This window comes from Antechinus flavipes, chromosome 5, assembly GCF_016432865.1.
Source record: "Antechinus flavipes isolate AdamAnt ecotype Samford, QLD, Australia chromosome 5, AdamAnt_v2, whole genome shotgun sequence".
Taxonomy (NCBI): Eukaryota; Metazoa; Chordata; class Mammalia; order Dasyuromorphia; family Dasyuridae; genus Antechinus; species Antechinus flavipes.
This window is the reverse complement of record NC_067402.1, coordinates 176,322,593-176,339,797: the sequence shown is the minus strand read 5'-3', so window position 1 is coordinate 176,339,797 and position 17,205 is coordinate 176,322,593. Positions and strand designations below refer to the sequence as shown.

The window sequence follows — 17,205 nt, the reverse complement described above, 5'->3', positions numbered from 1 at the left end:
CCTTTAATTTTTCCTAATTCTAATTAGAGAATATTTGATTGTTTGTATTAAATGAGACTATGAAAAACATCAGGAAGAATCCTGACCCTCTTTATCCATAGTAATCATTGGGAGGGATATTTTTGATTATAAATATATGGAATAAATGGCAATCAACTTTTGGCCAAGATAACTAACTGCATCAAATATAAGCATGAGAAATGAATGAGAAAATATTTTTTCTGATATATGCAAGGAGTCGATATAATAGGAATTCTATATTTTGCTGTATGATTATCATTATGATTTGTAGGCACCATCCAGAAACATGCATATTAATATAACTGAAAAGAACAAATGAATGGTGGATGGACTGCAGCCATCTTTTGCTTTGTTAATTAGAAGTTTTGTAGTAAATGTATTTAGTTTTTTTTTTCAACCAGTCATTAAATATCTAAAATGTTAGTAATGAAAATCTAATTTAACTATTTGGGTTTAAATAGACTATACTTGCCTTTTAATACTATGGCTAAATGAGCTATTTCCATTATTACCACCATAAGTTATAACAAAGCATTCAGGTAAGTGTGAAAAAAAAAAGAACAACACAAGTATAGTATTCCTAATGAAGTAATTTTATAGACCTAGCATATGATAAGGTTTGCCATTATTGACCTTGCAATGTTAGGAAATGATTCATTTTATGAAAATTCTTAGAGAAAATCTCTTGAAATGAACATGTGGGCTTATTAAATATTAAAATACTTCCTTATAATATTTATAATACATATTTTAATAATACAATATTTACATTTTTTACTCCTCTTCTCCCCAAAGTTTTTTGGAAGATTAAAATTACTTTTAAAAATGTAGTCACATTACTGTGTTCATGATGTATCAATAAATGCTCAAAATAATTCTTTAGGCAGTTTCTCATAGTTATACTGGAAGACAGAAAAGTTAGGGATACTCAGTGGAATATCCCTACCTCGATGGAGAGTGGAGAGACTTTTTTTTCCCCCCATTCATCTATCTACCCAAATTTCTGGTTCTATAATTCTGTATCTTTTGCACATATGAATTCAGAGTAAACTAAATTTTTATTATGAACAGTATGATAAAATGTTACAGAAGTTTGAAACATTTCAATTCCTGAAAATACTATATAATTAACTGATGCTTCTACATGAAACTTATGATATATAAGAAACCCTAGAGGGTGACCGAATAAAAATATCTAAATAGCCAATTAAAAGAAAATAAGGGTCATGGTCACAGGTTTCAGTGGAAAAAACACTGGATTTGGAGTCACAGAACCTGGATTATTCAAGCAGTGACTCTGCAATTTATTACAAATTACAAATGCAAATTATTATAGGTGATTGTGGACAAGTTGCTTAGTTTTTATGGGTCTTAGTGTCCTCATCTGTAAAATGAGGAAGCAAGGTAGATTCTATAATTTTTGAGTTCTCTTTTAACCCTAAATCTATGACCCTATTAATATTAGGATTATGATACTAGTCTAGTTTTATTGAAGTTGAAAATAAACATGCATCAAAATAAAATGAATTTAGCTTGTATTTTAAGAAAATTTAAAATAAATTCTCCATATCTATTTTCATCTATTTATCTAGTTATATGTTTGTATATATTTTACTCTCTAGTATCCTCAGATACATATAGAATTCTGATTATCAGTGTTTATCTCCATGACATGAGCTATGGAAATACTTATATCCCTAATTTCCAAGAAAAATACATTCCTTTGAAGAGTATGAAAAACAGACCTAGATGCTTAAAAAGAAGAGAATGACTCACTATTTGTACTTAAAAAAAGACATGAAATAGAAATATGAAGACTAGAAGATAATTGTAATTAGATTCTATGGTATCCTTTGATATGTCAATGTGTATACAATATTTCTATTTTATGAAAATCTGTCTGAATTGTCTTAATTTAATTAATATGCTAGTGATTAGATAAAGATAGACAAGACAGATAGGTGAATGAGAGAGAAAATCAGAAAGATCTGGATTCAAGTTCTGTCTCACTCACATGGTAATTTTCTGTGACTGTAGGGAAGACATTTAACTTGTTGGGGCCATAGATTATGCTCTCAGAATCATGTAGAAACTCTATACATTGATAAAAATATGTAAACTATAAAGTATGGATGAATCTGTACTGGTAGAGGAAGTACCCACATCAGTGAGATGTTAGATCAATAAAGTAGCTATGTAACAGTCATCATAAAATGAACATTTAATTGAGCCAACTTTATTTCTAAAGTGTTAAATCTTATAGAGGCATTTATTTATACATCATAAAGTCATCTGAGGGTATAATGGAGAAGATTAAGTGAATAATTTTGACAGCTATCAAGAGAAGAGTTGTGAGATACCAGTTTTAATAAGGTACTGCAATTGGATCTTCTTTGATTTAACAATTAAATTCAACAAACTTTCATTCATTAATTATTATGCCATATGACATGATGGGAAAGTTCATGGCTTTTGGAAACAGTAGACCTGGTTTTAAATCCAGCTTTTGCTAGTTCTTATAGTGACATTTGGTAAGTGACTTAATGTAGCTGAATCTCAGATTCCTCATCTGTAAAATAAAGGGAGTGAGCTATATGACTCCAAGGTCCCTTTCAGTTCAAAATTATGAGTCTATAATCTTATGTGTAGCCATTGTCCTAGCTACTGGGGATGTGAAAACTAAGACAAAAACCCTCAAAGAGCTTATTTTCTATTGATCAGGATAGAAAGTGTAGAAAAGGTGGATTTTCTGTTACTATGCAAAAGAGAGTAGTGAAGAAAGGCATAACATTACAGGCATATTACATTCCTTTGGAGAGGGCTGAAGGTAAAATGGAATGAATAGACATAGAGGTCTTTAAGTAGGTGTGTCTGAGATTAGTAAATGGAAAAGGCTGGGGAGTAGGCTGAATGGAGGTGAGGTATTCCTGGCATCCTGGTGAAACCAAGCAATCCTTTCAGAATGATCTTTGAAATTATGTTCTTTTGAAAAGAGAACTATTTCTGAATCTCTGTAATTTTTCTTATGAGCAAAAATGGATGCTAATGTTTTTATTACATAAAAGTTTTTACTATGGCAGTTTTGAACTACTCATTCTGTTGTGTCCCATGTCATTACATTTTTCTAACTGAGACCAAAATGTTTTAGGGATATGTTACTAATAATATTAAAGCAAATTCATACTTTTGGAGATTAAAAAAAAGTAAAAAAAAAAAGAGTATAGATATCTTTTCTCAGTGCCTTCCTGATTTTTTTGTGTCTTCTCTGCTGTATTATATCTATCAGTCATTTTTTCTATCCCTCACTTTAAAAGGATTATATCACAGATTGAATTCTTAAAAAAAAAAAATAAATGCATAAGAATTTATTTTTTAACGTGTTTTAACGTTCTAGGAAAAGCATTTCCTTTGCAACTTAACAGCAACGATCTACGTGTGTTTTTGAAATGAAACACATGAAACTCCTCTGACTTCCCTCAATCCCCTTCCCTATAATGAAAGAAAAACAGACTCCTCCCAAATCCTCTGATGTTTGACAGAGAAGCTCAGTAGGATCATTCAAGAAAGGCAACTCTGATCTTTCTTCCCTCCTTACATTCCTAATTCATTTTTACATTTTCTTTCTCACTTCCTTTATCTGTATTCCCATTATTCTTTCTGTTTTTACTGGACTATAATGAGCACTTAATCAGGACTGTGGTTATTTCCCAGAATCATTTCAAAAGAATGACAACTTTAGGTTCCTTGTATAGCCCCTATGGCTCCCAAACTGCTCATAGCATTTATTTCTCACTAAAAAAGGTCAGACATAACTGCAGATTTTCTTTTTTTTTTATAACTGCAGATTTTCAAAGAAAAGTTCTAATGGAAATAAATGTTTTAGCGGCCTAGATTTTAATAAATCCTTTGACAAAGTTTTTTCATAATATTCTTGTGGACAAATTGTAGAATCATGGGACAGATGACATGCAACATTCATTGAATGACCAAACTTAAAGAAGAGTTGTTAATGCCAACTTGAAGGGAAAAAATCTGTCAGGGATTTGTGTTTGGCCCGGTGCTATTTAACATTTTTTATCAGTGACTTGGATAATGGCATAGATAACATGCTTATCAAATTTGCAGATGACACAAAGCCAGGGTGAATATGTATATGTATGTGGTGGGGGTAGGGAGGAGATAGAGACTGTGGTATGAGGTGGGATGTAACATGTTGGATAATAGAGATAGGATCCAAAAGTCTTAATAGGCTACACTATTGGAACAAATGATGAAATTCAATGAAAATTTAATGCAGAGGAAAGCCAATGCAAATAACTTTAAAGTTGTCCTCATGAATATACATCTCAACTCTATACATCTATAGGATAGTGAAAGTATGGCTAGACAGAACTTTGAAAAAAAGATGTAGTTTTATTGTTCATCCAACTCAATATGAGTCAGTAGCATAAAATAGCAACTTAAAAAAAAGCTCATGCAAATTTTATCTCTGGTTGTCTATGATTGAGAATCAAATCAATAAGCATTTATTAAGCAAAACATAAATACAAGCAAAAACCAGATATTCACTGTCTTCAAGGATCAAAAAGGAAGAAAAATGAGAAAGAAAATAAAATTCAAGCAAACAAGAACAAAAGAAGTGAAAATGCCATGTTGTGATCCACTCAGTTCTCACAGTCTTCAAGGATATATTCTAATGGAAGAAGACAACATATAAAAACGAATTGAAAAGCAAGTGTAGGGGAATGTCAGAAAAGTAAGGACAGAGAGATGGGCCCTTTATCAAAAGATATCATGTCTACAACTGGAAAGGAAGGCCACAAGCTAAGCTTCTCATCCCTTGACACAAATCCATCCAGTTTTGCTCTTGTATGGCCATACTGGGTTGGGACAAATGACTTCCTACCTGCTGGTTACTCTTCCAGACCTACACATAGTGAGTGACACACCAGTAAGGAGTGCTGGGGCACAGGGCTTCCCTATAGTGAGGGTCACAATGTCATCGGAATTATCTCAATTGAAAGGACTGAAATAATCCCTTAACCAGAAGTGTATCACCTACTTATGCTTAAAACCAGGCCGGCTTCTAAATACCTTCCCTGTCATAGCAACAGGGCACACATCTGGCAGTTGAGGGCCCTATTGATATGTAGAAAGTTGCCATTCAACTTTCCAATGACCTGTCTTCATCAGCAAGCTTCCCTGTTACTTTGCTTGGATGCGTTCTCCAGGTGTTAGCATAATCCTGCCCTCTTATTTCCTCCACAACTTCTTACATTGAATTCCAAACTGTCAAAGAACAATCCCCCAATTGTTTGCCCTTCATTTCCATCCTTCTCAATATTTGCTCAAATGTAATTTGAAAAAAGATGGCTGATTATAGCATAAATAGAAATATGTAATACAAGAAATATGAAATTACATACATATATATATATATATAGCTGGAAAGTTTATTATTTTATTTTTATTCCTTAAGTTTGATATGGAGATGGTATTGATGGTATCTAAAATGTAACACAGAAAATTGTTTTGAAAGCTGGAGTCAAGTAAGACTTGTAAAAGAAGAAAAGTGACTTAGTTGATGTCACTTAGGTAGCAAGTAGCAGAGTTGGTTCTAGATCTGAATACCTATGAAACCTCCGCGCTCTTTTCACCACATAATTTGGCAACTACTGTCCCCTACTTGCCCATTAGCTTACAGTATTGTTAATAGGGAAAAGGGTTTTACTTAAAAGAAAATGGAAGAAAATTCTTAAAAAAAAAAAAATATATATATATATATATATATATATATATATATATGTATATATATATACTCTTTTGAACCCACCACCTCCAAATCTTTGAAAAATTAGAGCCTTCAAAAAAATCATGAAATTGTTTCTTTAGTTCATTGTGCTGGAATCCTCCCTATTTTATTGAATTAGTTCTCACAAGGTGATCAAATGGCATTTTTTTTTAAAAAAAAATATGTTTTTCCCTAGACTATCAGGGAAATAAATGTCAGGGAAAATTTTGCTATTAGAGTAACATAAGAACAGTATATTTCTACACTGCCTTAATGTAAGCAAATTATATACAATTTAAGTTTTATGGTAATTTTGTGAGTTAAATACTACCATTTTAGTATGAACCACATACTTCTTGAGAGTGAATGGCATGTTCTATTAAAGTATACCACATTGTACAATTTTTAATAAATATTAATATTAATTCCAAATTGTATTAGTTCTCAAATGCTAATGGTTTCAGAGTTACAGATCTGCTCTGTTTATGTATGAGTGGTTTGTTCCAATTTAATTTAATAAAATACTAAATCACTATAAAATTCTAAATTCATTTTATATTCTTTCCTCTGTTTCCGGTTATCAACTTATTTTTTCCTATCTTGTCTTCAACAAACAGTAAGCCTCTATTATTTAAGGGATAGTAAACCATTCTATGGCTGTTATGTTCTGTATTCTGCATTGTCCAATGAGAATACCTAGTGGGGAGGTATGTCATTTGCTGCAAGTGTGATTTATCTAGATGGGAATGGGGCCCAGATGGATGAAGTTGTTGTACATTTCTCTTCTTTTTTCTGATTGGATCCAGTGATACTTCCTTTCTCTTCCAATCAGCTCCATCTTATAATGTCTACCAGGAGAACAGATGAGAACAAGAGTTCTAACAAGGTAGGGTTTTACTATGGGTGCTAAAAGTAAGTGGGAAAGAGAAAGAAAAGGATACTCTGTTGTGGTTTGAGGACTTATGTGCCATCTTCCACTCAGATATCAAAATAATGTAATGTTCCTAAAGTCCAAGTCAGACCATGTCCCTTCACTCCCCACATTTAATAAACTCCAGCGGCCTTTTATTTCCAGGATCAAACATAAAACGCTCTTGTTTGGCATCCAAAGGCTTTCATAGTCAAATTTCCTTCCACCTTTCTAGTCTCCTTATACTTTACTTTTTTCTTCCTTCCCTATTCTCAGCAATCCAGGGAAATTGGGTTCCTTTTTTCCTCTCCCTTTTCGTACTCCATGCATTTTCACTGGTTGTCCTTAAACTCAATATCTGTATTTTTTTCTTGAACCCAAACCCTTTAACTATTCTGGCCTCTTCATTCCCTAGGAGTTCTTTCTCCAGGCAACCAGGAACTATCCACTCTTCTGTCACACACAAGCACATAATTAGCTGAATTAACCACCAGTGCCAGAATTCCTAGTTATTATTCTGGCTGTGATAAGTGTTAAAGGAACTGGGCTCACCAACTGTAGGGCTAAAGAGATTGTCAGGTAGAGGGAAAACTGATTGCTCAGCCAGACCTGGACAGTTCACTCTGTATGCCAAATTAAGCTTATAAATTGGCTTCTAGTGGCTACTATTGCCTCAGGACTTGGGATAAGTCTAAATATTTTGGGATCTGGGTTGGATCAGATTACATGCCAGGCACTGGGCTAAGGAGACAGGGATGGAGGTGGAAGGTTATAAGTCTACTTATGATTCCTAAAACACAGCAGGGCTTGACTTTTCCTGGTATTCAACCCAAACAGAGAATTTTCCCTAATCACTGAAATGAAAATACAAGCCCCTGTGACACTCAGGGTTTTCTTTTGCTTTTGACTGCTGTTTCTGTGTGTTCATATTATCAGATCTGAATTGTCCAGTCAATATTTATCCCAACATTCAATCCTTTAACCCACCTTGGTTTCAAGAAGTTGAAATATAAACCACTTCAGATTAGTAGAAACTCTTTTCAGTTAATAGAAATAATTACTCCAGAACCCCCAGGAAATCCCACAGTGATTTTTTTTTTCTCCTCTCACTTTAATCATATCACATGGGCTTTGTCAAGATATAAAGAATAGAACTAGGGCTTTAAATGATTTTCTTCAAAACATTTCTTGAAAAAATCCCACAAATCCCCCAACTCACACTGGTGGTAATTCTTCACATTTGTCAGCAGTTAACTGAGAATATACAGATTTACTCAGAGGCCTGGCATATGATATAGACTTTCTAAACAGATAAGAGGAGGGCAACATCTATCTCAGCCCAAACTATTCTAGACAAGAAAGTGCTTGAGAATTTGGCCTAGAATTTATGTGAAACTTTGTTTTAGGACAAGTGGTCAGGCGTCTGGTAAACTTTATTACACTTCTTGTTTTCTACCTTAGAAAACCAGGGATGGCCCAAACGATCCTATCAATATAGCAAACTATGAACTCACAACAGGCAAAAATAAAGAGCATTTGTGCTTGACTTTATATTCTATTGGATATAAACCTTGTAACAGAATGACCAAAATTAATAATAAAAGCAGAATTATTGGTCATCCAGGTTAAAAATAACATTAAAACATCTAGTATTAACAACAATGCAACTTTTGGTGGATAGTACTAGGGTTAAACAAATAAAATGAGACATCTCTTAAGCTTTTGCTGACGACTGATAAAGGTAATTTTTTTAATGGGCCAGACAAAATCACTAGCCTTTTTTTCCCCCTATAATGTGATAATAGACAAGAAAGCTGTTTTCCATGTTTACTTAACCTTTGCCTCTTCCACATTGTTTCCAGACTTACCTGCAGTTGGAGTGGGCCTAAGCCTGGGGTTGCCCCGGCAGCAGCTGCCATGGTAGTTGGGATCAGCTGAACAGGGTAAGGGTCACCTAAGTAAGAGAATAATAGAGGCGTCAGCACCTTTTATCTACTCTCCACCTGCAAATTAAACTCCTGCATTCACTCTTTCCAAAAGCCTTCTTTTGTGTGCCTTGCCGAGGCCTAATGAAAAGCTCTATTGTGCAGCCTTTTACTAACACTCTTTTCACAATTCTGGCTGAGAGAGGAATGTGAATAAAAGGCACAAGCAATTAAGGCGGAAACCTCATCCTTTTTTCATGATGTATTTAGGGAAATGGGGTGGGGGTGCACATTGATCAGAGGTCTGCACTTTAAAAAACACACACACAGATACACACATACACATACACACAACCCTTACAACCTTGATAAAATCACGGCAGCTGAACAGCAAATTTACAGTCTTATCCAGAAAATGAACTTAACTCAACTGACTTTAACATTAACAAACTAAATCCCACCAAGATTCACACTGCATTTTTAACAACAACAAAAAAGCTTTTCTCCGGAATGCTGTATATTTCCCTGAATCAAACATCCACTTCTACGTAGTCTCTTTCAAAGACAGATTTTTAATAGCCAAAAGTCAATTCAAATTAAAATAAAATGTTACAAATACAATTGACATCTTCCATATTTCAGAGAAATGCTTTGCAAAAGTGTCTAAGGAAACAAGACACAGGTGTCGATTTTTTAAAAAATAACTTGTATGTCAATTGATACAGATACTAAATGTTGAAGCTACAATATAGTGACATTAAAAATTCACAAAACACAATTTTAATGTCTTTGGGCCTCCAGCCAGTATAACCAAATTTTCTCCTCAATTTGACTTAGTAGACCACTTGTAAGAGGCTCAATTTTCTACTAATAAATGAGTGTGCTATAGAATTAGTCATTCAAAAAACACAACAGTAAATAATAATAGTGAAAGAGAAAAGTCATATTTTTTTAGATGTGATTTAGCTTACTCAATTTACATACATGTTAAAAAGAAAATTCTATGTTCCGGCCTTCACTCTAATTAAAAAGGCAAAACTCAGGAGAAGAAAGGTAAAAGGTATTTTATTAATACACTAAAGCAGCATGTCTGGGTGGGAGAACTTTTTTATAGATAGGAGTAAGCATCTTCCATAAAAGGGCAAAGGTATTTTGATTGGATCACGTAGTCACAGAAGGTGGGATTAGTTACCTCTCAACTCCTCTTTAAGTATTTTGATTGACTCGGGTTTCAAATAAGAAAGGGTTAGTGATCCTGGTACCTTACAGGTACCTTAAATTTATTATAAGGATTTAAGGGAGATAACAGAGCACATTCCTTCCCCTACCAGCTGGCTGCACAAAAATCATAATCAAGCAAAGTTAAAACATGGAGTTACATTAGGATGCCTCTGTACTAGTGACTGATTTTAAACACATAGTAATATGTGTCACCAAAGCAAAATAAATAAGAAATACTATTTCTTTAGCATTCCTATGGGGGAAGAAAACTTATTATATTATATTTAATAATTTAAATAAATTTGAAATTATTGACATGCAATAGTAACAATCTTAGAAGCAACTAAAGTTAAGAAAGCAAGTATACATATTGGAAAGTATACTGAATTTGGACTCAAAGGACTTCGGTTCAAATCCCTATTCTACTACTGTGAAATCTTGAGTAAAGTTATTTCAACTCTCTGCCCTTAAATGTTCTTATCTATAAAATGAGGGTGTTTGACTAGATAACCTCTAAGGGTCTGTTCAAGGTTTAAATCTATGTTACTATGATCCTTATCTTTACTTAATTCCACTAACTTAATTGCAATGGAATTGGGAAATTTTTAAAATAAAAGAGATTTTCATATTCTATTAAGTCAAGAAAAATAAATAGCTGGACTAAATTTTGTCCAGTACTTTTCAAATGCCTACCCAGAAATCCATTGGTTCTCAGATAGTTGTTCAAACTGTTAGGATGAATGTTTTCTGAAAATACATATATTTATTTTGAGAACATATCTACCTGCATATACAAGAGATCTATTTGTACAATAAAACAATTCTAATTTCCCACTTTAAAAACTTTGTACTTATCTTTTTTCTTTCCCCCCCCTTCTGTTTCCTTTATTCAATGTCACCGACTATTATTGTTTCTTATTTTTAAATATCACTAGGATTTGCCTTTTCTTTTCCATAGCCACAATTGGCTTAGTAGAGACCAGTATTACATAGTTAAAATAATTGCAATAGTCTCATGTGGTCTTCAGGAACCTCCCCTTTTAATTCATTCTAACACTCACCATTACTTCCCTAAAGTCAGTGTCTTTACTTTCCCTTATAAATCCTGCTCATTCTCAGCCTTTATCCATGTAGTTCTATGCAGAATGGAATAACTGCCTTCTTTCTAATAAGTATCCCTTCTTTAAGGTCCAGATCCTATCTTACTGTTTCCAAGAAGCATATTCTGAATATCTCTCAATTTCTATGGTTCTAGGTGGTGTAGAGGATAGAATGCTGGGCTTAGAATGAGCAAGACTCATCCTTTTGATTTCAAATCTGATCTCAGATATTTAGTAGCTATATGACCCAAATCACTTTACCCTGTTTGCCTCAGTTTCCTTATCTGTAAAATGAGCTGGAGAAGGAAATGGCAAACTAGTATCTTTGCCAAGAGGTACTCCAAATAAGGTTATGAAGAGACAAACATGACTGAAATGACTAAACAGTGATAGTAATACTTAATTACTTTCCCATTTTCTGTTTCCTCTTTTGTAAAATGTGGATGGGAATAGTTGTAAAATCAAACTCAAAGAGTTGTTGTGGAAATTAATTAATTAATTAATTTCTTCAAAATGAATTTAAGGGGCATCTAGGTGGTGCAGTGGATAGAGCACCAGCCCTGAAATCAGGAGGACCTGAGTTCAAATCTAGCCTCATGTACTTAACACTTCCTAGCTTTGTGACCCTGGGCAAGTCACTTAACTCCAGTTGCCTCAGGAAAAAAAAAAAAAATTAATGAATTTAAAACACCCACAAATGCTTAAAAACTTCAGTAGAGCTATAATTGTGATGATGTGGTACTCCTTCCACTGATATATATCATAATTTTCCATGGTTTCTCATTCTTTGCTTTTTTGGCCATGTACCTCTATAAATCCTCCATTGAAGATCAGATGTCTTCCTTCATTTCCCCTCTATTTAGCATAGCACCCGTATATGCTATTTATTTATATATTATATATTATTTTTATAATCATATTATATTTATATATTATATATTATTATTTATATATCTATTTATCTATCTGAATGTTTTTCTTTTACTCTGGTTTCAGAGCAGATTTGCTTTGGAAATTTCTTTTTAAGACCTTATTTAACACAGATTAGACAAGTGGAAAGTCTGATTTTTAAAGTTCAACCATGTTTTAGGTTACTTAAACTGCTCTTCAACTAGTTAAATGTAATTTGTTTTTTACTTTTGCCTAGGTCATAACCATTTAAACAGTTTTCCTTAAGCTATTCCAAAATAAATTTGCCTTTTATTTCAAAGTCAAATATGGAAAATTCTAACTCAGAAAGAAATAAAAAGTTTTAATATGAACAAAAAAGCACTAAACAGAAATTAAGAAATAATATAACAAATTATAGTGAATATTCTTAAATAAGCTGAAGCAAACAAAAAATAAAATATCATAAAACATATAAAAACTTTTCCACAACAATAAACAATAAATATATAGACACATACTCATATGTTCTTGTTCAGTTATTTTTCAGTCATATCTGACTCTTCATGATCCCATTTGGCATTTTCTTGGCAAAGATAGTAGAGTTGCTTGCCATTTCCTTTTCCAGCTCATTTTACAGATGAGGAAACTGAGCAAACAAGATTGAGTGACTTATCCAATGATCCTTCAGATTCACCTGCCTATTCATGGTATCCTTGGTTCTATTGTTATATAATTTTACTTTTTATAGGACAAATTGTCAAATTGATGGAAACATAAGTGTGAAAGGTTTTAAGCACAATAATTATAAATGTAGCAAGATTGAATTGGCCTACAGGGACTGTCCCATGGAATATACCCAGAGGGGATATTCCTCTTTCTATCTATGTTCTCTGGCTCCTGTTTCTCTGGTTGTGCTAAAAGCCTTGCACTTTGATGATCTTTTTTTATTAATTAAGAAGTTGGAAGAGCTGAACAGTCAGAATAAATCTATTGACTACTTATTTTTTTGTCATCCTTTTCAAATGAGAATTGTATTAGGACTATGTTTAGGTACTTCCTAAGTAAGGGAGAAGAAGGCACCCCATGTGGCAGTGAATAAATAAAAGTTAACACATATGTCCTCCCTAATTGAGACTGAGCTCAAGTTTGGGTTTCCCTTTTTGTGTTTTTTTTTTTTTCCTTTCTTTCATGATGTTAGTGAAATAAGGACTGCCTTATGATGGATGCATCCAGGCTTGGAGAAAATCTTGTGAGTATAAGTGGTAGACAGATCCTATTGAGTTAGGACTAAATGATATCAGAGTAATAGTTCTTGGCAACTACTTGTTAATTAGAAAGAACGGTTAGTGACAAAAAACTGCTAGTTTTATCAGCAGACATATACTTGGAATTGTTTGGAAAGAGCAGAGTTAATATGAAATATAATATTAATAGTCCTATAAACTGTTTTATATTTTGATTAGGCTTACATATTAGCTTTGCAGTAGTTAGAAATAGTAATTATAAGCTAAGCTATTGAATCCTGTTTAAGGTGTTCTATTAAAGCATGCTGTTTCTTTTTATGTTTAGCATTTCTTTTATGTGTGAGTATAAATTACCTGTCTCATACCTGACTCATGTTAAACACTGAATACCTTTTTACTGTCTATTTAAGGGAAAATCTAGGGGCGAACCATATCTAAGCTCCAAGTCAAATCATCCCTACAACATTGGGGTTGGGATTTAACAAAACAAAATATGAGAAAAGGGAACCCATTTCCTTTTTAATTAGACACCAGGATTCCCAGGAATTCAAAATGAAGCAAAGATTTCATCAAGGTGTACTGAGCATCTAGAACAGATGATTTTTCTCATTTTTGCTTCAATATATGGCAAAAACTTGTGTGTGTGTGTGTGTGTGTGTGTGTGTGTGTGTGTGTTATGCCAAAGAAATTTGCAGAGTCTAACCTGATAAGCATTTACCAATCTATTAATTTTTTATATTATTTATTTTGTGGAGTAGATGTGTATTTAAAAATGGAATAATGAATATTAATTTATCTTACCTTTTTCCCTTGCTACCCTATTCTCAAGTCTAACATTAACAAAATTTTCCTCAGAACTATTGACCAAATGATTTGGCCTCTTTAGTTCAAAAACAATTCTTTGAAAAGCTGAACTCTAGCAAACATAGATTACTCATCTCTGAATCTAAGCCAAACTTTTTTTTCTTAAAAAAAAACAAAAAAAAAAAAAACAAACCACTCATAATTCCACTCATTTGTCAAACTTTTTTTTTTTTTTAAAGGGAATGGGGGAGCCTGTCAAAATCACTTTTTATGCAACATGCATACTCACACAGAAGCCTGAAAATAAGATTTCATCTTCTTTCTGCTTTTTTACAAAGAAGCTATAGTATATGATCTTGACAACACATGTTTCCTATTTTTGCTAGTTTGATAAAAGCATACCATGTCAATGGTTTTTAGCCTGTGATTTAGTGATTTTTTTTAACCCTGACTGTCAGTGACCTGTGTGTTAGCTGACACAGTAAAATCAGAAATTAACATGTAGCCTCCTTGAATGCCAGGCACATGGATCCTTTGCACAAGAAAGATTGTAATAGAGTCCATAAGATATTCCCATTTGACAATGAAATATGTGACATTAATTAAAAAGAGGAATATATCCTTAAGTATTCTAAGAAAATTTATAGCATTTAAGTTCTAAAGATTAATTGTATTGTAGTGAATGAGGAATTAATTAAGAGTTTCTTTTTTATTAAATGAGGGAATAACAATTCAGGAAAATGATGAACAGCAAATACAGAATATTTTAACTTTCTTAAGCTTGACTCATCTACATTTATTTAAGCCAGTTTTCAAAGACAATTAAATATTGTAATCAGTAACTTTATAAAGCTATTTTAAAAATTAGTCAATTAACAATAGTGAATAAATATATTTATTATATTAATAATTAAATAATTAACATTAAAAAATTTCTGACTTTTTTAAATCAAGTATTTGAATATATGTTGTTGTTGTTGTTGTTGTTTTCCAGTTTTACATAGCCATGAAATAAAAATGTTCCCTAAAACCCTATTATTTTTTTCCAACATAGATAACAAAGAAGAATAGGGAATAAGTGTCAAAAACCCAGAGATGTTTTCACTTGGAACTTTTAATAAAAAGCAAAAAAAAAAATTGTGTCTAATGAGGAAAATGTTTCCAACAGTGCTCTACTATTTAACCCATAAATAATTACTTTTTCTCTGAATAGGAAAACCCATTTAGGTGTGGCAGAGTGATAATGATCTTTGATCAGATATGGAAATTGAATTAACTAATTGGCTGGTCAGAAATCCTACTGTGGAATATGGAATAGGTCCAGTGGTTTTGTCATTTTGTATTTAGCTAGTTATTTTATTTATTATTTCCATATGTACCAAGGATAGAAAATGTTGAAGTTTCAGATGCAGGAATATCTTAGCTAACAACTAATTAATTCTTTCAAATAAACATTGGTATGATACATTTCCTTAGAGTGGATGTTGTTTTGATTTTAAAATTTTATTGATGAGTATCAGCTAATCCATTGCTGTCCCATTTGTTTGCCTTTAAGGAAGTATGGCTATGGTCTATTTGCATTCTTGTTAAAGCAAATTTATTTAAAAATTTGAATGTCAAAAAAGAGAATGTAAAATATGAAACCCAGAAAAAAAATAGTCAATTTTCTCCCTTTCCACTTTCTGCCCTCCATTTGACAAGTTTTTCTTTTAAACAGAAATAACTGTCAAAGTAGTCAACATAGTTGAACTAGTTATAAATGTAAACAAGTTGACAACTCTTTAAAACTATTTATTCATGCCCTACCATTTGTTTTTATCCTATGCATTCCATGGTACAGCATTTACCAAAGGTCATTCATTATTGACAACTGTTGAATCCATAGGTCTTTTTTTTTGGTCCTCTTATCTGTTTCATTAAACTATGGTGACCATCTACTTCTTTCTTGATTTCTATGATATAGATTTCTAATAGTTCTACCATTGTGATATTTCTATTTTCTTTATTACGCACTTTCTTCAATCTCCTTAAAATCAGTGTTTTCCCAATTTTTTTTCCTTCATTAGATTTTCTTTATCTATATTCTCTCCCCCAGTAATCACAACAAGTAATGTTGTTTCATAAAGCACATCTCTGTAAATTACTTTCAAATCTAAATCTCTACTCCCAAATCTTCTTCAGAATTCCATTTTTAAAAATGCAATCTTAAAAACTTGGATCTGAAAAGCTGGATCTATGTTGTATCAGTCTTTGTATCTTCAACATTCACCATACTGCTTTGGACTTAGAAAATAAATGATGGTGCCATAGAGAGAAATATTATAGTCAAAATGAGGAACAAGTTTATAAGAAGTTATAAACCCTATTTGAAACAGTCTTATTTTGAGATACCAATAGGACACTCTTTTGGGAAGATCTTATAAAAAGCTTAAAGAAACCTACAGATATGGTTCTCAGGAGAAAATTAGGGCTGGAGATACCTATTTGAGAATAATTTGTAGAGATGTAGTCATTGAAATCATGAGGGTGAATGAGGGTGAGACAAATCTATCAGCTTCTTCATTTGTATAATTGGGATAATAATACCATCTACATTTCCAGGTTTTGTTGTGAAGACAAAATGAGATATTTAAAAAGTACTCTGCAAATCTTAAAGCTCTACAGACACGCTAGCTATTATTATAATTTGAACATCTATCAGTACCCTATCACAATGGTTATTTTATATTTAGTTGGGACTGTTAGATGCATGAAAAAAATTTTTTATCAATGTGAATGAAATAGTAGGTCAATTAACATCTAATTTCAACATGTAATAAAAAATATATACTTAAATCCCCATCTTTGGTAAGTATATTAACATATTTAAAAGTTTTATTCAATTTGTTAATTTGATCAATTTATCAATTTTTTATTTTGAATATTGATATTTCACATCATTAATTTAAATTTTCACTTGTGACAAAGAAAAACATTTAAGTGAACATGATCAATAAAGTATTAATCTGCTAATTTACACAATATCTGAGTTGTGTCTAGCTTCTCTGTATTTTCCAACCTAATGGACATTCAATGGTAACTCTAATTATTTGATTCCCTCATATTATTAAAGACTGTTTAATAGTTATATTTAGATGTCTCACATGTAATATGATAAATCAACTATTTTACACAATTTCTAGTTATTTTAAAATAATATAATTATTTTTCCTGGATTTTATTAGTACCATAGAGAAGAGCTCATTTAATTTTTTTATCTGGTCATGAAAACCATCAGTCATTTCGATTATTATTATTA

General features: G+C 32.2%; 1 protein-coding gene across 4 annotated transcripts in view; it reads right to left on the bottom strand.

Annotated features, from left to right (window-relative positions):
* The window catches only part of SOX5 (SRY-box transcription factor 5), a 466,127-nt gene that overhangs the window by 117,896 nt on the left and 331,026 nt on the right, over nt 1-17,205 (bottom strand). For all 4 annotated transcript variants that reach the window (XM_051961302.1, XM_051961303.1, XM_051961304.1 and 1 more), the window contains exon 8: nt 8,591-8,676. In XM_051961302.1, the coding sequence (XP_051817262.1) occupies nt 8,591-8,676 (86 nt within the window). The remainder of the gene's footprint in view (nt 1-8,590; nt 8,677-17,205) is intronic.